Genomic DNA, 26,657 nt, shown 5'->3' with positions numbered 1-26,657 from the left:
CTGCCTGCGTGCCTCAAGTCAGTTGCAGCCACAGCTCTAGCTATCAGACAAAGTGATTCCATAGTGTTAGGACACTCCCTGACAGTACAAGTTCCACACTCCGTGGAAGTTCTCTTAAACCGAACACAGACTCAACACTTGACAATTGCACGTTTAACAGGTTATGAACTGACACTGTTTCAGCCACACATAGAAATCAGACGCTGCAACATTCTAAATCCTGCTACACTGTTACCGTCAGTTACCTCAAATTCTGCCACACATGACTGTGTGGAAGTTGTTAACACTATGACAAAGCCAAGACAAGATTTGACAGATATTGCATTACCTGATCCCGACCTGACACTTTATGTGGATGGTTCATGTATGAGAACAAGTACAGGAGAACTAGTAGCCGCGTATGCAGTGACTACTGAAACCGAAGTTATAGAAACACATCGTATTGACACCCTGTCTGCTCAAGCAGCAGAGCTTGTCGCTCTGACCCAAGCCTGCATACGTGCCAAGAACCTGAAAGTAAACATATACACAGATTCACGTTACGCATTCGGAGTCGTACACGACTTCGGAGTGCTCTGGCAAGAAAGAGGTTTTATGACTTCTCATGGAACCAAGATCCAGCATGGTCTCCTCATTCAAGCTCTGTTAGATGCAATACATTTACCGACAGCTATCGCTATCATGAAGTGCAAGGCACATACAAAAGTCACTGACATCATTTCCCAAGGTAACGATCTAGCAGATCGAACAGCCAAGCTTACAGCTCAGACTCCAGACATTCCAGTTAACACGACACAGACACTCACTCCAGATCAGACTACTTGTATGACAGTCAAGGACCCTACACAAGATGTAATAGACATACAGTTACATGCTACTCCCGAAGAAATCAAGAAATGGTCCGAACAAGGAGGGGTCCAGACAGATCAAGGATGGTTGACGAAGGGAAAAACCACATGGTTTCTCCCCGACTCTATGGTTCAAGTCATTATTAATACCGCACATAGTCCAGCACATCTAGGAGAAAAAGCTATGTTAGACAGTATTCAGAACCTTTGGTTCAACAAGCATTTACGAGCTGCAGCCAAGCAGAAAGTCCGTACCTGTATGATATGTTGTCAGTTCAATCCAGGTAAAAGCGTCCCGGCGGAACAAGGGGGATTCCAACCCCCTGACCACCCTTTTGAAGTCCTCCAGATGGATTATATTCAGATGGAGCGATGTCGAGGTTTCAAGTATGTCCTCGTAGTTGTATGCGCTTTGTCCAGGTGGACAGAAGCATATCCAGTTCCAGATTACACAGCTGCGACCACTGCCAGGCAGTTGGTTCGTGAGTACTTTCCCCGCTATGGATTGCCTAGGGTCGTGTATTCAGATAACGGCCAGCCATTCTCATCCGAGCTCATGAAACATGTTTCCCTTCTGTTAGGGTACCAGTGGAAGTTCCATTGTGTGCGCCATCCTGAAGCAGCCGGTCTCGTAGAGAGACATAACCAGACTTTGAAAATCCGAATTGCTAAAGTGTGTACAGAGAAAGGTGTAGATTGGTTAGTAGCTCTGCCAGTCGCTCTTTTCTACATGAGAATGGTTGCACATTCTAGATCAGGTCTGTCCCCGTATGAGGTCGTATTCGGCCGCCCTCCAAACATGTGGGGTACACCTAGACCCCGTAGCATTACAGACGTTTCCAGTAATATGCTGACAGATTACCTAGCTTCCTTGATGTCTGCCCTACACTCTTGTCGTTCACAGGTTGCCGCTGCATTTCCAGACAACACTGAGGTGAAACCGCATGAAGTCGTTCCGGGAGAATATGTCCTGGTGCGAAATTTTGATCGTTCAAGTCCGTTGGAGCCCCGGTGGAAGGAGCCCCAGCTGGTTTTATTGACAACAAGGACTGCAGTCAAGCTTGAAGGCCGCAAGGGCTGGGTCCATACCAGTCATATCAAAAAGTTCCATGGATTACGACAAAAGACATTTATTAAGGACTGCCCTATTCCTAAAGACTGCCTAAAAACAGACTCTGAGTTCAAACTTCCACTATTAGAGAAAACTCCGCAGCAGGAGTATAAAGCCAAGTTGAGGTCTAGTAAGATAAGTCAGCCAGTTTAATTGTCTAAGTCCCTCTCGGGTGAAACGGTTAGACAGGTTCCTGACATGTATGAGACAGACCCACACAGTGAGAGAGTTAGTCAAAACTCTAAAAGATGCATTATCGTTCTATTCTTTTTGTTATTTTTGAGTCTTATGGTTACATGCATAAGTTATGCTTTACATTTATGTTTTCCGATTTCACATGTACATATGTTTTCTAATACTACAGTAGAGCACACATTTAGTGATCTGCCTCCTCACGAGCTATCCTATCGTCTTGCTATGCGTAACAACACATTCATCCGAATGTTGCACTGTTCACACCAGACCAGCAATGCCACTAATTGTTGGGTGTGTGGTCGACTCCCCCCTTTCCAGACACCGAAGGGAGTTCTGCCACTCTTTCCCTATCCGTTTTCGCATAATGGTTCATGTGGAGCATGGTCCACGTTAACGTCATCCTCCACAGATATGTCCCTTCTGAATAGAACATGTTTCCCAGACAAGCAAGGTCTTTCCCATAGAACAGGGTTAGATCTAGAAAATGAAGTATATGATTTAGGTAATTATTCTTCGAATTTCATGGTCCTGAATGTTCAGTCCGATACTACTCCAGATTTGCCTGCCATTTCAGTACTACCAGTCAAAGGCGAATTATGTGTCAGAAAGAATGGTTCCGCACATGTAGGACATAGTGATTGTACTACTACTGTCGAGTATAGTGACAGTGGGAAATCTATTTTCAAAGCCTCACGTCATTCTTATTTTGTTTGTGGTCAGACCGCATATGTTCGTCTGCCCCTCGATTGGGATGGAACATGTTACATTGCCTTCCTACTGCCACCAGTTTTTCTAGCCCCATCTGATTATCACAGAAACACACATCTAGTACACGTCAGACATAGAAGGGTGTCCCCAATTGTTGATCAAACTGAAACTGCTCTAGAACAATATCAAGACTTCAATAAAGGTTTCTTCTTCTTTATAGGACCTGTCCAGAATAGTAAGTTAATCCGTAGGTTAACCAGAACTCTTGAAGCAGTAGTGAATGAGACTACTTCCGCTCTAGGTAACTTAACCGAAGAGCAATCTGCTATGCGTTTTGTCGTGCTCCAAAATCGTCTCGTTCTTGACGTCATACTGGCCGATAGAGGAGGAGCTTGTAGAGTCATCGGATCTAGTTGCTGCATTTTCATTCCTAATAACGCGCCGTCTGTTTATTCAGCTATAACCAGACTTCATAAAATTGCCCATCAGTTACACCAGAATCCAGGCACCTGGACATGGTCCGGTTGGCTCTGGAGTATCATATCTGCCTGGGGATGGAAAGTATTGTCATTCCTAGGTATAGCAGTAATGATCATATTCAGTTGCTGCCTCTGTTTACAATGTGGCCCTGCGATTTGCGGCATGTGTGCTACCTCTTGTATTCCTAGTCCTAAAACCCGATCCAAGACAATTCGAGACGAGCAAATGATGCTATATGAACAGATAGATGGTATCATGAATATTGATGTTTCCTGATGGAAACGTAGGGCACAAGGAGGGAATGTGGAAAAGTAAATTTTGCCATGTTATATGTGCCTACGTGTTCCCCATCTTATGCTATATGTGCATGATCGATATGCATGTATCCCCTATGGTCGATTAAAGACGCAATCATAGTTGTGTCCAACGTTAGTATGTCAGTATCCAGTTCTCGTGAAAGCAACGAGTATTAGGCCTATGTTGCCACGTTTTACAGTGTGCACGTTAATTCATTGAATTGTCCCCGTTTCTAGGCCTCAAAAGGGCCCGGACATCAGATCCAGCTCCAGTCTCCTGCACCCTCTCCGAGGAGCGATACAGCCCCCACCTGCATCCCTGACCCTTCACTTACTTTCTGCCTGCCAGTCTGCCAAGAGTATGTTATGCTTCTAGTTATCAGTCCAGCCCTCCTTCTCTGCATTCCTAAGCTACTGAATCGCATCAATAGTTTCAGCCATGGTCTAGCCTTTCTGTCTCCATGTAAGAGAAATACTGTATTTATATCCACAGAATATTCCTCGCACACGCAATACATGTAGAATTATGCACGCACCAGTCTTAGTGTCAAGTAGCCTTTGCCCTGAATAACTTTTGGATTCTATCAACATGTACTCCAAACACCAGATACTAGATATGTCATAGGTACAAGTCGTTCTGACACTGCAGACTTTAGTCTCCTCTTCTAGCGCAGAAGTCATAGCCCCCAGTTCCTCCTGGTAACACGTCATTGCCCGTTTGCGCGCACCACTAGGTTAAAGGTCCCAGCTACTCAGGTAGCCCCCTCCATGTTTCCGCCCCATTTATGACACTTCTGTTACGTTTACATCACATGTCTATGTATACGCCCTGTACACGCCTTCTTGTTACCTCATTTTGCCCTTATCTTTCGCGACTGCTACGAGTTACGCCTACTGCTACGCCTATTGTATGTAATGTAATGAAATGTATTATACTATAAATATGCTGCAATGTCGATGAAGCATTGCAGCTGCCATCAGTCTATTCCCATGCAGGCTATCCCGTTCCTGTCCCTTCCCTTATGCCTGATTAAAGCCTGTCAGACTCCGATACCTCGAATCCTGTCTCTTATTTATTGAGCTATCTGTTTTATTCACTGTATTCAAAAATAGTACCGGCAATTAATTATTTATTTACCACAGGGTGAGAGGGAGTGCTAACAGTCATAATAGATGTAATTGGTAGATCAGCATTCTGGGAGCCAGTGCTTGAGGCAGGTGGGAGTTAAGCTGCGTAGTCAGGCCGAGGGTGTTGGTAACTTGGCTATGTAAATCTGAGGTCTGTAGGGGGAGGCTGCAATCTAGTGTGGTGGGGAGTAGTTTCTATCCCCTAGGTGAAGTAGGTGAGTTACTGAGTCCCACAGCGTTAGGTGGAACGGAGGAAGAATCAGACCTCAGTACTCACTACTCTTGATGAGAGAGAAAAATTCCTCAAATAATTCAAGGTAGTGATCTGATGACTGGATGAGGATAAAACCAGTGCTGTAGATGGTGATGGTGATGCTGCTCTGCATGATGAAGAAAAGGATTGCAACAGTTTGAGACCATGGGGCATTTTTCCTTTTTGTGGAGATTACTAGTAGAGAGAGAAGGGATTTCCTTCATTGTGACCCTATTTTTGTATAAAAAATGAGGTCGCCAGTTATAGCTCTTTTATTTGTAGAAAAATTGGGGTCAGAATCCAAAGTTTCTGGACAAGATTTGAGGAGCCTGTGTTTTAAGGACTTGACTGCTACTTTGATAAATTAAGTTTAACCAACAGACACCAGGGTGCCAGGGTGGTGTTGGCTGTTCTATGTGGACCCATTACAAAGACTAGATGAGCACAGGGTGGCAGAGGAGTGTGGTTGTGGAGAAAGTGTGCAGCAGGCTCAGGAGTGAAGGAATAAGGGTTAGAAAGTGTAACAGCTGAGGAGCGTAAGACACAGTTAAAGGTAGGACATACTGATGGCAATCACCAACTCTAGGGGGCATATTATCAACAAAGTGGCAAAGAGAGGCGTTAGCCATCTTGGCTTAACGCCTCTCTTCGCCACTTCGGAAACGCTAGGCTGCACCATATTACCAAGGATATGGTGCAGCCTGCCGTATCTCCCTGCGATAGCGGTAGGTTTTACAACTTATCGCCAGCACAGGCACCCTTGCACTCTGGTACAAGGGTGTCTGCGAGCAGGGAGGTTTGTTTATGTTCAGGAAGGAGTTCCTTCCGGCACATAAACAAACCTTAAATGCCAATTTGTAACTTACATGTGTGCTGCCTTATGCATTTTTAAAAAGAGGTTTGTTTATGTACAGGAAGGGACACCTTCCTGTACATAAAGAAACCTTGGCTTTTTGCTTTTTCCATGTGTGATGCACAAGACAGCACACATGAAAAAAGCAGAAACAAGGCAAAATTAAGCATTTCTCCTTGTTTCGCCACCTTAACACCAGGATTTTTCAGGTTTTAAATTTGGTGCTGCCACCTATTATCGCCAAGCTTGATAATAGGTGCAGCGTCAAAGTGAATGGGTGTAGCGGTGGAACGCCCACCGCAACACCCACTGCATGCCCTCTTTCAGGATGAGTTTATCGTGAATGGGGCTCTATTACCAAGGCAGTGTTAAGTCAATTAACGTGGCTGTAAGCTACGTTAATTGACTTAAGGCTGCCTTTATAATAGGGCGATGCAAATATCGCCGCAGTATCGGCAGAAAAGTGCCGATAACGCGGCGATAGGGGGCTTGATAATATGCCCCTAGGTCCGTCGCAGGAATAATGGAGTTAGGTCAGGGGCAGATGTATCCAGCAGAGAGGAAAGCAGCCAGGGGTTGTGGACAAGGATACGTGTGCTATGCCTTACATTGAGGATGGGCGAGTAGCTTGATTGATTCTTCCTTAAAGCACACACATCTGGAAGGGAAAGTTAAGTGATGGTTTTGATGCAGGATAGAAAGCTAAAATAATTGTGACATACAATCCTCATGGCGCAGTGGGGGACAGTTTATTGAAGAATTGAGGACGATCATCCCTGACTGGGCTTGGTTTTATATTATGTGTGTCTACATAGAATCTTTCAGATCTTAGTGGTGGCTGCAGGATTTTTCCAAATGTCTATTAGCACAGGAGTTTTCCAAAGTTTATAGAAGGTAGATTTCATCAACAATTTAGCCACCAGATGGAGTTCCAAGGCTACAAATAGGTCAAAGTCTGCTTTTTAGTTTACGCCTACACCGCGCTTGCGGCTGTGCTTGTGAAATCGCTTGTATTTAGTATATCTTAAAAGGGGGCTCCTATCAGTTCCCAAACCAAATTACTGTATTCATTTATTTTGTGTGGATACTTTTTTTTGTTGTTAACTGCCCATGGCTGCACACATTTATGACACTTCTTCTAAAGCGGTTCATACTATTTAAGCCCCATTGACTTTCTCAGAAAAGGCGGACACCTTCTAACAGTATGCAGGAATGTTTGCTTTTTATTACTTAGTTGTGTAATACAGATACTTTAACCCATTTGTGGCATTTTGTAATCTATTTGGTCATTATGATCAGATTGTAAATGTTGTAATAAGCATTGCGTGTTAAAAAGAAAGTTCATATACAAGAGCTATGCTACGTTTTACTTCTAAACAGGAAACCACAAGTGCAGTTGCGTTGCAGAAAACAGGGACATGTTTTGAATGGTACAGTAGGTGCAGTAGCAAAAGGCTCAAAAGTTATCAGAACTTATCAGGTACTGACTACCCACCTGATGCATTTTCAGCCAAGACTAGTGACTGGAGAAACCCCTCTGCAGCCCAATCAGCTGGAAACATACCTGCAAGTACCCCAACATTGACTCACAAACATAGTGGTAATTGGAGATAAAGGACTGGGAGTTGGAGGGAAAGACCTAATACCAGATACGGATCAGAGAGAGCTGACCCAGAATAACTAAAATGGATAGCTCATAGATGGATATATGACATAAATAATGTCAACATGAAATACTGTCATGCCAAAGGTGAATACGTTTGATATTTTTTAGCAAAACATACTCATTCAATAAATGACTCATAGGGTAGAGGACTTGTGGACATGCTGTAATTAAAATATACCACAAGAGGTGTTACGATTGTGGCTTGATGAAAAGGGCCTCATGATTCCTTCCCCAGATGTTTCAGAGCTATAGAAAATTGTTTGCATTGGCGTTGTTAAATTTAGAAGAAAATATCAAGAAGTAGAAGTGGAATATCCCATGAGGGATTTATGCAGTCACGGCCGGCATGGCTCACGGGTGGAGGAGTAGATGAGAGGGGGGGGACGAGCGAGTGGTCGCGAGGGAAGGGGGGGCCGCGTGGGTTCGGGATGTTTAAATATTAAATAAAAATAAAACGTATGTTTACCGGGTCCCATGTCTTTAGAGCTCGATCTGTTCCTTCTTTCCTGCCTCCTTCCACTGACTTAAGCCAATCACAACACTGCAATGGTAGCATTGTGATTGGTTTGTACGCCGACTACTCAGGCGTCTGTGGGGAGGCTTTTTTATCCATGTAGGCTGCACGGAGAAAAGGGAGAGTGCACATGACTGCTTTGGTCGGGTCCAGAGGGCTGGCCAAACAGTCAGGGCCTGTAGCATTGGTCAAGCCACTCCTCCCCTGCCCTTGTGCAGACCCGCCCACCCCTAACGAAACCCTTCTGCTTTCTTGCAGTGTAAGAAGCAGAAACATAAAATGGTATTTATAATACCATTTAATGATTCTGCTTCTCGGGGGTAATGCTCCTCCGCCCACATGGAGGAGACGCCCTTGGTTATACAAGCCCCTTCCTGTACCCCCTGCAGCTGCTGGCGTTCCTGCTCAGAACCCCATTCCCCTATCTTCCTACACAAGTGTAGCAATGCACGGAAAGGATTCTATTATCTTAAACAACTTAATTACAAAAATTTACAAAAAGGTCTTTCAACTTCCAAGTTCCGCTTCTCCGGCGCAGCTGCGCCTAGAATTCGGTCTAATGAATGAATCATTGGGAAGACTCTACACATGTATTAAGGTGTGGTACGGAATTAAGAAGACCGCCATCGATAATAATCTCAACGAATTCCTATGGCAGGAGTTGGAAATGCAAAAAAAGTCAGAGGCAAACAAATTCTTCTCTTGCGCACTGGAGCTAACATGCTCTGCAAATCTTTGGGATAATAACTTGCCATATACCTCGTTTAAACAGGTATTAAATAAAGCGGCCAAATTTCATTCGTTGATCACTGATAAAGAAATCTTTTCACATCAATCGCATTCATGGACTGTGATCAACAGCTACAAAACACTTACCCTGGCGGCCTATTAAGATACAACCTACTCTGTTTTCATCAAAAAAAGGTTGATGGCTTTGAGATTCGGCAAATATCCAACCTTGGCCGACGAGCCTGCCTGGAAACACACCGAATCTGTTGCTTGTCGCCTCTGCGGCAATATAAAGGAAGATTTAATTCACATTATATGCCACTGCAAGAAGCTGAACCAGGAGCGAATTCTCTTTTTAAAGAACACCTTTCTGGTCAAGAGACTTCGCACCTGCAGGTCTGCAGTTATTGGTGGCTTGGACTCAACATCTCCCCAATTCAACTGCAAGATGATAAAGTTCTTGCTGGCCTTTGATAAACGCTTGAAAGCAATTTAGCATTTTTAGACCTATTAAGACTCTTTCACCCCTTTTATTCATTCTTTTTATTTTAGTTTTAGTTTTCAGGAGAATTATTATCAGGACCTTGCTAAGACGAAATGTATTTCTTTTTTATGTGACCTTACTTTTTAATACTGGTTGTGTATTGTAAAGGAAATTTGTTATGGTTTTAATTAACTAAACAATAAAGACTAAATTCAAATCCATTCCCCTATTCATGCATGAATGAATTAATGGCAATAAGTACATGTTTGATTTTTAAGAAACCTTGTATCACTTCCCACCTCCACCCCTCTGAAGCCCTTGTTTTATGATACTGGTAGGAGACACATTCAGGACATCGACAGGCTTCGTCCCTTGCTCTTTTGGGCTCGGCTCAAGAGAACGGCGGAGCTTTCTAAGTACGCCACGGGGTTTGATGAACTACTAGCGGCAGATAAGGGATGCAGGATAAAATGGCTGGCAGATTTGAAGCATCTTATGGGCCTCATCGGCCGAAGTGAGGCATGGGTGACCCAGACTCCCCCTTCCAAGCCCGACTTAAAGCGGGCATATTGGGACTGGGTGTCAAAACGTGAGTTATCGTGCCAGCAGGCAAGGAAACTCACAGTTGGGATTCTTTGAATTTAAAAGCATTTGTAGTTTAGACCCCCTTTTCGACTTTATCAAGGTCCCTAGGGATAGGACCTTGTACATGAAGCTGAGATTTGGCACCCTGCAGGTTAATTCAGTGATATCATCATGGAAGGGGTTGAATCCGGTCGCTGCATCTTGTCCTAGATGTGGCCATCCTGACGAGTCCATCGCCCATTTTTTCCTGGCATGCCCTGCTTACACAAAGGCCAGAGAAAAGTGGCTTAAGCCAGTCTGCAAAGTGCTAGGCTTCATGAGCCATGCGGCTGCCCTACGCATTATGAAAACAGATACCTCCTCCCCGACACTGATTTGCGGAGTCGCCAAATGCCTGGGGTCTGCCTGGCTACTAAGACTAAAGGTGGCAGGCAAGAACTTGGCAGGTTCCCAATTGGAGGATTTGGGATGAATGACTGACCGTATCAAACAGCGAATCCAGTGGGCAATAAGTGGTTGCTGTCCCCTGTATATATGAAATGGTGACTAAGTCTCATGAATGTAATCATTTTAAACTGTATATTTTATACTGATTTTATTGGAGCTAATGAATTATTTTTTTAATATGTATATTGTGCTCCTTTTTTATCTCTGGTTACATATTTGTATTTATGCAATGCTTATATGATACATTTTTTATCGAATAAAGCTTATCAATCAATATTTGCCAGACTTTAGGAACGTGTAAAGACATTCAAGGACTTGGATATTTTTTTTAATGCCCTACTCCCCAGAGAAATATGGCATGGAATGAGCAGACGTGATGATGCAGTACACTTTGGGCATGCCTAGGGACATTTGAAAATCTAATCAGACAGAAAAGGCCAGGAGACAGACTAGATCAATTTATACTTGATTATCCTGATCATATTATTGTAAATTGTTCCTAATATGGAAGACTTAAATTAGGATAAAATAACAGTTTGTTAAGAAAAACCTACAGAAGAAGTCTCTGACTATTTCACTAGGATGGAGGAAATATGTGGGGCTCACAGAGGTAAGGATAGGGAAACTGTCACAGGGAAAATGCTGTTTGCTGACAAATATGTGAATAATTTGATGAAAGAATTAGGAAACTTGATTAAAGTGTCCGGGAGCACCTGGCCAACTAAAGAACCAGCAGACCTTTTGGTAATGGGTACATATTATAAGAATGACCAGAAAATGAATATAGAAAAGAAATAAGAAAGTTAGGCATTCAAATTAAGGTTTCCCACATAGGAGAAGACGAAGAGGTATGGGAAATGTGAGCGGTGGAGGATGTGGAAAAAGGGTCTGGCAGTGCCTCACTGGCTTCCGTGCAGACATATAGAGCAGGATTAGACCAAAATCGGTATGCCTATTGCTTACAGGAAGGTCATTGGAACAGTGAATGCCCTAGTCTACAGGGCAAAGCAACTGTGGCGAGAGGAAGAGGTAGTTTGGTACCAAGGGGAACAGGAAGAGATGGCACAAATAGGCAAGATTTTACCCAACATCAGAATGACAATAGACGTTATAATTATTTTGATGGCCAACAAGTTGACAGGTGTTACTATTAATGACAAATATATTGAAATTGATTACAGTACCTTTGACTATTTCCAACAGGACAGTGATGGAAAGGGTAGAAAAAAGATCATGATTCCAGTTATACAAGCAGGTCTATATGTCACCATGGGTACAGAAGGGAAAAACGTGGTTTTCTTATTGATACAGTTGCTACTCGCACATATGTGGTTCATGACCAAATTCCAGGAGTTCCACTCTCCGGCAGAATGAATACATCAGTTTGACTCTCGGGTATCCCCACCCAGAGCCCCATCTCCAAAGCAACAGATGTCACTGTACATCCCTACACCACCTCCCCCCTATTTGTGCTCACTAAAAATTATGTGGAGAATTTATTAGGCTTGGACATATTGAAAAGATTGAATGCTAACATTAATCGTGCTCCTGTTGGTGTTTATATTACAATTGCTTCTGTTAATTTTAGCAAATGTTTTACAATGATGGATGTTACTCACCTACCATGTGATTTACAGGCAATTGATAAAAAGGTCCGGTCATCAGAAGATAATAAGGATGATAGAATAGACATAGATCTCATAGTAATAACTTTTAAACAAGGTGGTCCCCTACAGTGTATTCTTCAATATAAAATATCCTGGGACAGAGAGGAAGGTCTCAAAAATGTTATCTCCAATTTAAGATATAAGGGTATAGTAAAAGGGATAGAAGGCAGGCCTGGGCATAGTTTGCGGATTTGAGGTACGCGGAACTCTGCGAAGCGACAAAAAAACTCAACAGATTTTCGCAAGTGGTGGAGTGCAGTGCGAACTTCCGTTCGCACTGATATTGCCGCCGCTAGGGTAGAAACTCTACCCGAGCGGCAGCTCGCGCTCTCCAACATACCATTCACAAGTGGGGAAAAATCTCTGCTGCACGAAGAGGAGTTTACTGCACTCCGTGAGCTCTGCAGGGTGCAGAGTTCAGAAAACTCTGCAAACTCAACGAACGGAGCGGAGTTCACCGCTGAGGCCTAATAGAAGGTAACCCATGTAACATTCCTACACTTCATGTTCCTAAAAAAGACACACAGGGAATACCTGATAAATATAGACTATTGATTGATCTTCAATCCATCAACAAAGCTGTAGTACCCCAATATCCCTTTGTTCCTGGCATGAATCCTATTTTTACCATGATCCCGTCTTTAAATAAATATTTACTGAGCTTTTTGGGAACATTTATTTTTTTGTGTGCCTATTGCTAAAGAAAGTCAATGCCTTTTCTCGTTTTCATTCAGAGAGGGCTCCCTTATATTCACTAGATAACCCCAGGGGTGTGCAGAAAACCCTAGTATGTACAGTCAAGCTTAGAAGAAACAATTAGACCTTTTTACCCCTTCTAAGGGCTCTGTATTACTGCAATACATTGAGGATCTGTTAATTGCCTCAGATACAGAGGGAAGTTGTAAGGAGACAACAGTCTATTTGTTATATCATTTAGCACTCTTACGACAAAACATCCCCTTATCAAAATGCGATATTGTCAACAGGAGGTTGCCTATTTAGGTCACCTCCTTTGGACGGGGGGTAGGATATTGTACCCACAAAGAAAATGAAATGTCCCCAGACTCAATCTGATAATAGTGCCTTTATAGGTATGACTTCTTTTTGCAGACAATGGATAACTAGCTTTTCTTTAATTGTAAAACCTTTGCTTGCTCTAACACCTAAGGATATTGGAACAGATGAGTGTGAGCATGCAATCACGTCAAGAGAACTCCATTGGCTTTGCCTAGTGATCAATGAGTGAAGAAAGGATTCCTCATGTCGAAAGTGAACAAATTCCACAGCAAGTATTTTTTAGTGATGTGATTGAACTGGTTAAAGTAGGAGAAATAGCGCATCGATTGATTACCCTCACTTCTGTTGAGCCCGAATTGATACCAATACCTCTGTTTGATCATCCAGGTTGTGATTCGCCTAGGTATAATTTGAGACCTAGGGCTGTCAAGAACTATGGACTTTAATTGAAAAAACTATTTCAGGAGAGATAGCAACCCATGCCGGTGGTCGCAACTGCCAACATCTGGACCTGTAGATACGCCGACCAGTGAGGCTTGGAAGTAAAGGACACTGGGAACTCTTGATGTTCTTTGCTAGACTAGATAGAGATTTTTAGGAGGTCTAAGTCATGTTACTTTGCCTTTGGCTTTTAGGAGCTTTTGATTTGTTTTGATTTTTGTAAAAGAAGAGGACTGCTGAAACAAGATTATCTGTCCAAGGAAAGGAAGGGTAGGAAAATAATGGTCTGCGTATAAAGACAACTGCTAAAAGAAGCATCAAATGCTCATCAAAACAGGTTTTTATATATAATACATGATAAATGCATTACGGGTAACACTGGGAGTATTGAACTGAGATGGTTTGGGAGGTCACCCTCTGAACTGTGGCAGGAGGGGTGTTAAAGATTGAAGGGATCTGTTAGCATGAGCTGAAAGCCATTTTGTACTTGGCAGCCATTTTAGTTAGCCATGTGCTCGCCATGTGCTTATTTCCCTCTTCCAGAGCCTTGTACCTGCTCAGAGGGGCCTAGCTAGTAGAATTCACCTGCTCCTAGTACAGAACTGTCAGGCTACTCTTACCAAATGTGCTCAGTTTGGACTCTCCTCCCACTTTGTTGAGCAAGCAAATCTTCTATGCCCATATTAGTAATTTTGCATGCTGGTACACGCGAGGACCTTCCCTTGGTTTTATGCTGACTATGAAAACCTAACCTTATATAAGGTACCTGTTTTCTGTACTCCTTAGAATGTCCTCCTACAGTTTCTGAGGGTACTGTGTGACGTAGTCTCCCTCATCTGAGGTGAATAAAAGATGTCTTTTATATTACAGCTTCTGGGCCAATCTCTTCTCTGTTGGTTTAAAGGAACAGGTGTATTAGTGAGACCCCTGAGAAGGTTTCTATTTTCTACAGGGGAATATGCCAGTATCTGATACCCCCATTAAGTTACAACAATTCCAATTTAAGAAAGTAAAAATTGGGGTGTTTCTATGCCATCTAATAATAATATTAGGAATGTCAGTATTGTTCTGGTGGTAAGAGGTAAACCACTTGGTTGCCAAGCCATTACCACCAGTCACCACCTCAATACCAGCAGAGCATCATTACATAACCCTCGCCCCTCGTAAGCAAGCACGCCGCTTTCATTATGTGAATAATACATTTATTCAGGTTTTACATAATGCCGATCTTGGCTATAATGCTACAGGTAATGGATAAGTGGCATTCTGCCGTCTTCAGTCAAAAGGAATGTGCTCCTATTCCCCTACCTTTATCCTACAATGAGCCTGGCAGTGCCTTGTGGGAATTGAATCACGTGTCCTATATCAGGGTCACTAATAAACCTGTACAGAGCCAGTTTAGGGATCACCTCTATTATCTGTGCTGCCCAAGTGCTGTTAGGATCTTTGGCGCCATGGAGCAGAGGGAGCAATTCACCTTCAATAACAACTCCTCTATGCTACGATCCTTTACTGAGAGGAAGATGTCCAAAGTGGCTATGCTCCCCATACATGGGCACGCCAATAGAGTCCACTTTTGTGTTCAAGGTGAAGGGCCCCTCGCTGTCAGGAATTTTAGTTTTTTCCCGTACAGTGAAATTAAATTGAACTACTTCCCCATCATTTGTGGCCTTGCAAAATACACATTTTATTTACATCTGACTCTCTAGAGGAGGGTCAGGCAGATGCTATATCGCATTTCTTCTCCCTCCCACTTACCTTGTACCCTCCAATTATCACAAGAAATATAGACTTAATAAAGAGAAAATACAGTTGACCAGACAGATACCAACCTGCAGCAATTCACCAATGCAATAAAGGACCTGATGCCTTTCTGGGGCCCATGGCCAATAGTGTTCAGGTGTGTCGATTGACCAGGGTAGTGGAAGCTGTTATCAATGAGACTGCTGGTGCTCTAAGTAACAATAGTGTAGAAATGCAAGCTACCTATCTTGTTCCCCTTCAAAATCACGTGGTTTTAGACATCCTTTTGGTAGAAAAAGTAGAGGAATGCAGCATTATTGGCAACTCATGCTGTGTGTAATGTAAATCTGGCCATTCAGAAACTTCACAAAATTGCAGCGGAGACACATCAGGATACTGGAGATTGGTCTTGGTCAGGCTGGTTTAGAGAAGTACTGCTCACATGGAGTTGGAAGCTATTAGTAATAGCTTTGATTATAGGTGAGATTATTTTAGGATGCTGTCTATGTGTGCATTGTCTTCACATGCGTTGCACCATGTGCCTGTCAGTCTGCTCCAGTTTCTGTTTCACAACAATATATGCTGATGGTGCAAGATGAATACATACAGGATTTAATGAACAATACTGTCACTGCCCTCACAGATTACAAGGCTTTATTTGTTTCTTATTTTCCCCTGCTACATCCTATAACGGAGTATATTTGGGAATGGAGTACTATCGTGGGGGACCGATCTGAACTATCTACTACTGATACTATAGGTTACGGATAACAGGCAATGACAAAATGTTGAACTTCTGTTCCAGGCCCGGTTGAGGAAAAGGTTGCATGATGTGAACACAAGTTCAGCCATTTTTGTATCTACTCGACATCATGTCTGTGGAGTTTTTCCATGCTATTGCAGCCCTGTTGTGTCTGTGCTGATTTGTGCATATGCTTGTTCACCATGCCCTCGGAAACACAGATGTTCTGAAGGAAGCTTGTAGAATGGAGAGACTAAGTATCTGGTCACAATCCTTAATTTTACCCATCTATAAGAAAGACAATTGCAGTGACATGAGTTGTTACAGCAGGGTTTCCTTTTTCAAAGAGTGGGTGGAACAATGTCATATTTTGGCAGCCCCCTGTAAGGATTTGGAGAGGTATAGGCACTGTGAACACTGTCCTAACTTGGGACAATTGACCTTGAAATACACAAAAAAGGCCAGCATTTAGTTGGGCTTCATGACTAATAATGCATCCTTTATTGGAGATTAAAGTCCATTTTGCAAAGTAATTTTTAATGATCCATGGGTCAACCGATCCCAGAAGTTGATGTTCCAGTATTCAATGTGTCAATTTGAAACATCTGCATGCATTCTCATACCTGGGGGTCATTTTTAATTGCACTGCCACTTGGAAACAGCATTTTAGTATGAGAAATGTGTCAAAGCTCGTACTGCTCTTTTCTGATTTTCAGGTAAGTTGGGGATGAAGCCCTTGATGGAACGTTGAACAATTTATTTTGACAAGTTTTTGTAACAGGATCATTATGGGGCCAGGTTAAGGGGATATGCTAATGTGGCAAAACCTACTCTATCTGACAATGCCTGTCTGAAAAGCCTTCTTTTTGTCCCCTCAAGTTGTATGACTGCCATATGTCATGGAGAATCAGGGCTGCTTAGAGTTCAGCCCCTTCTCATTGGGCAGCCCAAGACATAGCTGAATAAATCAGTAATGGAGGCCTGCATCTCTCTTAACCAGGGAAGAGATAGCCTTTGGATTGGATTGAAAATTGTTGATATAAAATTGAAAGGCCATATAATTTTGATGACCCAGAGTCCCTGACACAGGTGAGAAGAACAGAACTTAACTATCCATGTCTTCAATGTCTTGAAGAGCAGAGGTTTAACCATTAGTAATGAAGAATCCTAATGCACATGTCCAGAATTATCACCTTGGAACTATTACAATCATTCGTACTTCGTTCCTGTGTTGCAGCACACCGCTCTAGGCGCTACGAGTATGAATATTTATGGGGGACTCATGGCTCTGCTGGTGTTGATAAAATGTGAGATTACAAAGGGCCTGTTTCACACAGTTAATCTTACACTTTTTTCGCCCAATCTAGGCTGTTCAAATCTCTTTTTGCAATTCCGAGACATATCTCGCAAGCCCAAATTTGTTTGGAGTTCGGTCTCACTAACCAGCTCCCAGCAAGACAAGGAGCATTCGCCAAATATTATTGGCGTATGAGGGACGCAGAAGACGAATCCCTGGCCCATCTATGCTGGTTAGAAGTCGAAAAATAGGCCGGGCTACCAGACTCAACATACAAGATCTTGAGGCAAGCTTTGGAGGCACTAAAACTAGAAGAATCTTGGCGTTTGCCCATGACATATTCCGCCTTCAAACTGATAATCAAGAAAGCAGTCAAACAATCATCACTATTCATGGACAAAGCAGCAGTGGCTGGTAAAAACCATGCCTGGATCGTTTTGCCGTCATATACCTACCTAAAACCACAGGATTATTTGAAAGAACGTTTCAGGGACCATTATAAAAGGAAATTAAGCCTTTTAAGGCTGGGTTACTTCTCGTCCAAAGACCTCACTCCCAAATGGCTACGGCTGTGGGCAACTCCCGATTGCCGCCTCTGTGGCAATGGCGCAGAGTCTCTACTGCATCTTATATGCATATGCCCGGCTCTTCAAAATCTAAGAAAATTGCTTCTTCGATCTCTCTTAAGAGAAGCCCAGGTGAGAACTTGCAGGGCAGCGGTGATAAGATGCCTAAGCGGTTCTTGGATAGAACTCTCATGTAAAACCATAACATTTTTGAACCTCGTCGCCATAGAGCTGGAAAAAAGGGCTTTTAACTTGATTTAAAGTTTATCTTGTGTTGTTTCATGATGTAAATACCGCTTGCATGGTGGTTAGTCCACCCTTTTATGATTTTTAAAAAAATCAAATAAAGTATTATTCTACCTTACACTTTTGTGTAAGTTTGCGATTGTTTGCTATTCACAGGGGGATTTTATGAGTAGAGTCTTTTCGACTGCGGAGACTCCGCTCATAAAAAGATGGGACTGTCCTACCCTATCCAACAACTTCATTAAACACTTTATTTCCTCTTTGTGACCTGCATTGTTCAGCACACATAGAAAGAGGAAAATGCCTCAAATCAAACCTCCAATGCCGAGACCTTTGGAACACGACGCAAGGGTGCCTGGAGTGGCGCTAGGCAGCCTCAGTGAGCACCACACAGAGTAGCAAAGTGCCGAATATTTGTAAATATGCTGCATTCCTGCCCTCTCTCTTTCACGCGGCACATCACCTTGTCTTGTTGCAGTGTGTTGCATGAAATAGTGATAAACCAGGCCCTGAGCATATAAAGTGAATTAAAGTAATGTGTGATTTCTGAATTTTTTGGGTTCTGCAGGTAAACTAGGACACCAAAACAGGGCTGTGAAGATCCCTGATATGAGGGAGCTTTTGGTATATTAAGTCACTTCCAAACAGATACATGTACCTAGAGCACTAAACAATGAGTCACAAGAATCATATGTGCAATTGTGTTATTCTCATGGGAATACTTACGAAGCTAAAGATGTGACGGTGTCAGTAACAGTTCCCAGAAGAGAGCCAACCTACACAGGAAAGAAAACAGGGAAAGTACATGAGCGAGAGAGAGAAGAGGAAACACAGGGATGGAAGGACAAGACAAGAGGAGGTGAGGAAATGAGGAAACATGGGAAATACAGAGCAGGAGACGAGGAGGTGTGGAGAAGAGAAAACACAGGCAAGGAAGGAGAGGACAAGAGGCGTGGAGAAGAGGAATAGAAAAAAACAAAAGGAAGGTAGGAAAGTACAAGAGGAAGTATGGAGAAGAGGAATAGAAAAACAAAGGCAAGGTAGGAAAGTACAAGAGGAGGTATGGAGAAGAGGAAGAGGAAAACAAAGCAAGGTAGGAAAGTACAAGAGGAGGTATGGAGAAGGGGAAAAGAAAAACAAAGCAAGGTAGGAAAGTACAAGAGGAGGTATGGAGAAGAGGAAGAGAAAAACAAAGGCAAGGAAGAAGAAGACAAGAGAGGTGTGGAGAAGTGGAAAAGAAAACACAGGCAAGGAAGTAGAGGACACGAGGCATGGAGAAGAGGAAGAGAAAACATAGAGAAGGTAGGAGAGGAGAAGAGGAAACCGAGACAAGGAAGGAGGGACAAGAGGAGGTGTGGCGAAGAGGAAGAGGAAACAGACACAAGGAAGGAGGGACAAGAGGAGGTGTGGCGAAGAGGAAGAGTAAACACAGGCAAAGAAGGAGAGGTCAAGAGGACACATGCACAAGGAAGAAGAGACAAGAGGAGGCATATAGAATAGGAAGGGGAAACACAGGCAAGGCCTGAGAGGACAAGAGGGTCACGGAGATCTAGATGAGTGAGAGGAGCCTCTGACAGAAGAACCCAAAGGGTGAAGGGGAAACCTTGAGAAAAGAGGTTGACTTGCTCGAGGAAGAAAGAATCCAGTGCAGACCATGCAATAATGTCCTTTAGACATCTGCAGCCCTTGTGGTGCTGGGGACCCTGTATACCCTGCAGGGGTCCCTATTCGTACAGATGAGGGAGTTCCTATTCACATTCTCCAGGGTGGCCTCATAGTTTTCCGTTAAGCCACAGTGACATTGGGCGAATCTTGGCAGCAGTGGAGGGGACACTGTTCAAGGCGGGGCGGGGGTTGGACAGGACAATGGAGCCAGGAAAGGGACAATCCTGCGGCCGCAGAAGGGCTGGACAATCGAGGCTGGAAATAGGGAGGGGCGTGAGTGGACAAGTGCGGAGAGAAAGAATTTGCATCAGTTTATGACTGAGAGAGGAAGGAAGAAAAGAAAAAATAACCAGGAAGGATATAGTTAGAGGAATTCAAAAGCAATTGACTGGAAAACCTCAGAAAAAGGAAAGTAAAGAAGAGAGAAATGCTAAAATTGAGTAAAACAAAACCCTTGAGCAGGGAAATGTTGTCACTTTTTTTTTTACAACATTTTACTTTTTCTCTTCTTTCCTTAGATGAATAGAAAGAGTCAAGGAAGTGAAGGAGAACAGTCTACACAAGAAAAAGGCAGTGTAAGCAAGAGAAGCATAAGGAAAAGAGACGTAATATAGAAACAGAGAGAGAGAGTGAGCCAGATGTGCCAAACTCACCAGAGGTACTTTTTTCAGTCCAAGGTTGACACCACCGAGGGACTCCAGTCTACGAAGACAATAAAGAGCATATGGATCAGTAATTGGGAGTGTAATACAGATAAAACGGTTAATGCAAAGTGTCTAAAGGTTGGACTACATATGCCAATTATCATAACTTGAAGGCGTGGAGACAGGGCACAGCAAGAGCAGACTACATTCCAGGAAATGGCCTTGGAAATCTATATCTATAAAAACGAATGTATGTCTGTCTTTCTGTCAGTCTGTTTGTCCTTTATGCATTACTACACCATTCATCCGATCGCCATGAAAATTTGGGAAGGTGTAGAGTACACTCCTGCAAAGGTTTCTGGCATAAATGTGTTTTAAATATCGGCCCCCCAGGGCCCTCATAATCTTTTGAATACTGATGTACGCACAAGACGGAAAAACAAAAAATTGTGTATCCACAAGCACTCGAATAAATAAATAGAATTAAAACACCATTCATCCGATTGCCAGGAATGTTTGGGAAGTTGTTGAGTGCACTCCCGCAAAGTTTTCTGGCATAAATTTTTTTTAAATATCAGCCCCCCAGGGCCCTCATAATCTTTCAAATACTGATGTACGCACAAGACGGAAAAACTAAAAATCTTGTATCCACAAGCACTCTAATAAATACATAGAATTAAAACGACACTTTGAAATGTTTTCCATATTAAAATGAATAAGTTTCAATAAAAATGACACAATGTAAATTAAATGTTATCATAACGAGTTTCCTCGAATTTCCTTTCTTCGGAGATCGCAGCAACGCGCAACGGGTAAGCTAGTGTCTTATAAAATCCTGACTGTGTATTCAATCCTTTAACAGCTGCAACCTCTAAACAGGATATCAATTACGGGATGTACTCCCTGAGAGCAATATAAGCCTAGCTGTAATGCTGCTTCCATGGAAACAGAAAAGATACTTTGACTAGTCCAATGAAACACAGGCATCTCACCTAGGGCTGATAATTCATGGTTAGATTAAATATTGGAATTTGCTGTAAGGATAACATTTATAAGGTGTTGGGACTCAGACGATTTTTTTGCAGTTATTACAAACATAAGAATATAAAATTCTTCTCGAAGGAAGAAATAAAATCAGAGTGCACAAACCAATCAGAGTAGTGAGATATGAATTCAGAGCCATGGCAGCAGCAGAAAAGGAAGGACGCTTTCTTAGCGCATTACTGAGTAAAGTCTCTTATTACTCTTGAGTGAATACCTCTGCATCAATATTACATTTACTTTAAGATATGGCTGCCACCCCACTGCATCCCCAAGCTGTAACTCTTCTGTTTGACAAATCCCTAAATGTCAAGACCTGAAGAAGAGGTACTGGGCAATTCAGCGAGCTTGTAGTATCACCCGGTTCCTGTGTGTCCAAGAACAGAGTTCAAGTACCCTTGAGTTCCTTGACCTCTGAAAACTTGCTAGTCACTGGTGGCAGGGAGGGTCACACCAAAACCCTAGATCTCAGCATCTCTGACAGCACTCTATGCAAAGCATTAAGGGCTAGTCCATAAAATGCAGTGCTTTGAGAAGCTAGCTGAGAGCCAGTGATTTAGTGAAGTCAAGTTGGTGTTTATGTCCAGCTGTGATTCAAGAGCAGAAAGATGAGTCAAGCTGGTCATGTGTGCCGGCTCACATGTGGCATATAGTTAGTGATTTCTCTCATGAGATAACAAATACTCACCATAAGAGTGTTGCTGATGCCGCTGTTAGACTAAACACATCAGTAAATGAATTTTTTTAATGACATTCCTTGCTGTAATGTTTTCTGCCTCCCTTGGTTATCTACTCACCACATTAACTAGCAATTGAGCTTCACAGACCTAGAGAAGTCACAATGGGACATATTCTCAAGGACTTATCGCCGAGTTAGCGGCACTTTAGCACTGCAAAACCGGCAATAGATTTATCGCCCTATTCTCAAGCTGGAGCAAACTGCCGATATCGCCAGTTTTCCAGCGATAGCTGCTGCAAAAAAACATTGCCATGGATGAGAGCGACAGCTAACACTAATGATATGCAGAGTAGGCGTTTCTGTACAAAAACACATGAAAACACCACTTCGCGATATTCTCAATGATCAGCCAGATCCGTGATGCGATCCAAAAACAGACGATAAGGCGCGTTAGCAGCAGGGATTTAACACCTGCCTTTTACTGGTTTTAAGCAGGATGACAAACTGAAGTATGAAAGGGAGCCCAGCCCAGAGCCACATCCGAAGACCTACACATGTAATGGAGACACTGATCATGCAGCTCAGATACCCAAGAGGGTCACAACACAACACCCACCGCCACCACCCCAATGCCGCCCGGACCACACCCACCCCGGACTACCACCGAGGCAGCGCAGAACAAGACAGCTGACCTTCCGAAAACGGCATGACTCCTCAGCCACACAATTGCAGAATGTGCGGACTGAACCGCGTCTTCCTCTTCTTCTCCTTGCCCTTCCAAGACCCCCAGGTCCCAGGCTGGTCCTCCGTGGGGCTTGTTGGTTTCTGGTTGTCCTCTGAACTTGCTCCGGCTATCTCCATGGTGCTTCGCAGTTGTTTTTGTTTTGTTTGTGTTTTTTGCTGCTGCTTTTATAGTGATTTTTCATGCCCGACTTGTAGGACTTGCAGGCCTGGCGCTGCTTATCGCAGATTTTTTTTATCGCGGTTGGGCACATCGCCACCTTTTCACGTTCAGGTTTAGATTTTGATCGCCGTCCCTGTAATTTTATCGCAGACATTTGATGCATTGTCGGGAAACTATTGCATGTTACCACCGTGTTGTAAATAGGACGTTAACACAGTTATTTTCCAGCGATAGACGGCAATATGAAAAATTGTGTTAACTTTTTTTGGCGATGATTATCGTACGTTCTTGAGAATATCCCCCAATGTTTTATAGAGACAAACTATGGAGCAACAAAAGTTACCTAAAGGGCAAAACAGGAGGACTCATTAGTTCTGCCAGGCTTGAATTAATAACTCCATCTGGTATCCCCTCATGAGTTTCATGAGTCATCGGTTGAGGTACAATGGTCCGGTGTTGTGTAGTGCCTTTGTGTGGGTGGGTGAGGAGCTTGAAGGTTATCCTCTTGTTGACCGGGAGCCAGTGCAGGTCTCTGAGGTGGGGTGTGAAGTTGCTGCGGTGAGGGAAGTCGAGGATCAGGCATGCAGAGGCGTCCTGGATGAGTAGGAGTCATCTCAGGAGTTTGGCCGAGGCTCCTGCATAGAGGGTGTTTCCCTAGTCCAACCTGCTGCTGACGAGGTCCTGCGTGACCATTCTTCTCGTTTCAGTGGGGATCCACTTATAGATCCTGTGGAGCATGCAGAGGGTGTTGAAGCAGGAGGAGGAGACGGCGTGGACCTGTTTAGTCATGGAGAGTGTAGAGTCGAGGAAGACCCCTAAGTCTAGGTCGGTGGGTGTTGGGGCGGTTCCCTGTTCGGTCGGCCACCAGGAGTTGTCCCAGGCCGAAGGGGTGGATCTGAGGATGAGGACCTCCATCTTGTCCGAGTTCAGCTTCAGCCGGTGTGGGCGTTCTTGGTGAGGGAGAGGATCAGCTGGGTGTCATTGGCATAGGAGATGATGTTGAGGTCATGCCGACGGTCGACGGGCGACGTGGGCGAGCGGTGCCATGTAGATGTTGGGCTGAGAGATGAGCCCTGGGGTACGCCGCAGATGATCTCGGTGGCTTTGGAGTGGAAGGGGGTGAGGCAGACACTCAGTGTTCTGCAGGAGAGGAAGGAGGTGGTCCAGTCCAGGGCCTTCTTTTGGATCGATCCTGGCTTTGTGGAGGCGTGTTCATAGAGTGTGATGGCAGACCATGTCGAAGGTGGCTGACAGGTCCAGGAGGATGAGGCCGCTGTTTCTCCGTTATCCAGCAGGGTCCTAATATCAGCGGTGGCGGCGATGAGGGCAGTTTCGGTGCTGTGGTTGCTTCGGAACCCGGACTGGGACAGGTCCAGGAGGCTGTTCTCCTCGAGGTTGCGGGTCAGTTACTTGTTGACGGTCTTCTTGATGACCTTTGCCAGGAACAGGAGGAGGGAGATGGGCCAGAAGTTCTTGAGGTCCTTGGGGACCGCCTTGGTTTTCTTGAGTAAGGTGTTGATCTTGGCGTGCTTCCAGCTCTCCGACAAGGTTGCTGTCTCAAAGGAGGTGTTGATGACTTTCCGGAGATGGGATGCGCTGGCTTTGTTGGGGATATGGTATGGGCATGGGTCTGATGGAGATCCGGAGTGGATGGGGTTCATGATCTTGATGGTGTCGTCGTTGTTGTTGTTGGTCCAGGAGAGCAGACGGTTGGTGCGGATGGGTGTTGTGGGGGCAGAGGTCTCGGTGGTTGTCGGGGCGGTCGTGGCATTGAAGCTGTCGTGGATGTCTGCGATCTTGCGGTGCAATAAGGTGGCCAGCGAGTTGCACAGGTCTTGCGAGGATGGGACGTCGTTTGTGTTGGAGCTGGGGTTGAAGAGGTCTTTGCTTTTGTGCGCGTTGTTGTCTAGGCGGTCTTTGAAGGAGGCCCTTTTGGCGGATGTGATGAGGTGATGGTGTCTGTGGGTGGCGTTCTTGTGGGCGGCGTGGCTGTCTAGTATTCGTTCACGGAGCCAGATCTTCTCCAGCTTTCGGCAGGTTTGCTTGGAGGCCCAAGGTCTTCAGTGAACCAGCTGGCTTTCTTGTTGGTGTGACTGTTGGAGGGTTTCCTGATCGGGGCGAGAGTGTTGGCACAGTCATTGATCCACTGTCTGAGGTTGCTGCCAGCGGTGTCGGGGTCGGTGGGGTCGGTGGGTGGGCTCTGGGCAAGGGTGGTGGTTATCTTGTCTTCGGTGACTTTGCTCCAGCAGCGGTGAGGCATCTGTTGGGTGCGGTGGTGCACGGTGGGTTTCTTGAAGGTGAAGTGGATGCAGTGATGGTTGGTCCAGTGGAGTTCGGTGGTGTGGTTGAAGAAGACATGGGGGCTTGCGGAGAAGATGGGGTTAGGCTTGTGACCGGCGGATTGGGTGGGTGTTGTGACGAGTTGTCTGAGTCCAAGGTTGGCTAGGTTGTCGATCAGGGTGGTGGAGTTGGTGTCGTTGTTCTCGAGGTGGAAGTTCAGGTCCCTGAGGAGGATGTAGTGCATGGAGGCGAGGGCTTGTGTGCTGACTGTGGTCATGGTCTGGTGGGTCTGTAGATGAGGGTTCCTCTGAGGGTGTTTTTGGGGTCGGTGTGGATCTGGAAGTGCAGCTGTTCGGCGGTGCTGAGGGTGTCGTCGGTGTTGGTCGAAACTCTGAGAGTGTTCCTGTGGACGATGGTGATTCCTCCTGCTCAATTGGTGCGGTCCCTGCGAGTGATCTTGTAGCGTTCCGGGATGGCTATGGCTATGTCGGGTGCCGAGGCGGGGTTCAGCCAGGTCTCCGTCATGAAGGCGACATCTGGGGAGGTTGAGTCGAGGAGGTCCCAGAGTTCAACGGCGTGTTTGGAGGCATACTGGGGGTTGAGAAGGATGCCTCTGAGGTGGTTGGGTTCTTTCCTGGTCAGCAGCATGGTGGGGCGCATGCTTGTGAAGCTGCAGTTCTGGCAGGTGAAAGCTCCGTGGGTGCGCTTTGGGCTGCCAAGAAGCAGGTGTGTGATCATCCGGTGTTGAGTGCGTGGATGGTTTTGGTATTGTAGCGGTGTCGGGCATCGTGGCATTTGCTGGGACAAGGGTTCCTGGTGCTGGGCATGGTCCAGGCGCAGACGGGCGCAGACATGCTTGCCTTAGGCACGCCTTTGGCGCACCAGCGGCGTGGTCTCCATATGAGGGAATGTGGGAGGGAGGAGCAGCTGTGAGGCGGGAGCGGGCGGCAAATGGGATTGCAGGGGGGCAGGGACACAGGGACGCAGCTGCGGGAAAAATGGGCGGGGGCCGCGGGAGAACTGGGCACAGGCAGGAAAAACGAATTTAGGCTAAAAAACAAGTACAGGCACAGAGGAATAAAAACAAGTCTGTGCAAGACAGCAAGACAGGCACAGAGGAATAAAAAATAGTCTGGGCAAGAAAGCAAGTACAGGCACAGAGGAATAAAAACAAGTCTGGGCAAGAAAGCAAGTACAGGCACAGAGGAATAAAAACAAGGCTGGGCAAGAAAGCAAGACAGGCACAGAGGAATAAAAACAAGTCTGGGCAAGAAAGCATGTACAGGCACAGAGCAATAAAAACAAGTCTGGGCAAGAAAGCAAGTTAGGCACAGGGGTAAAATACAAGATTTAGAAAAAAACAATGCAGGCAGAGCCGTGCAGCAGCGTTGGGAGTGATCTGCCTGCGTGCAGGGCCAGAGGTCACAG

The 26,657-nt window shown here is 44.7% G+C and overlaps 1 protein-coding gene across 1 annotated transcript in view; it reads right to left on the bottom strand.

Moving 5' to 3' along the window:
- The window catches only part of LOC144826892 (nicotinamide N-methyltransferase-like), a gene marked incomplete at its 5' end in the record, with an annotated part of 114,640 nt that overhangs the window by 48,053 nt on the left and 39,930 nt on the right, over positions 1–26,657 (bottom strand). The window contains 2 exons of the mRNA XM_078685351.1: positions 18,743–18,792; positions 20,335–20,383. Coding sequence (XP_078541477.1) covers positions 18,743–18,792; positions 20,335–20,383 — 99 coding nt within the window. The remainder of the gene's footprint in view (positions 1–18,742; positions 18,793–20,334; positions 20,384–26,657) is intronic.

The sequence above is a fragment of the Lissotriton helveticus genome, chromosome 4_1 (assembly GCF_964261635.1).
Source record: "Lissotriton helveticus chromosome 4_1, aLisHel1.1, whole genome shotgun sequence".
NCBI lineage: Eukaryota > Metazoa > Chordata > Amphibia > Caudata > Salamandridae > Lissotriton > Lissotriton helveticus.
Note: the sequence above shows the minus strand (reverse complement) of the source record. Positions and strands in the feature narration are given on the sequence as shown.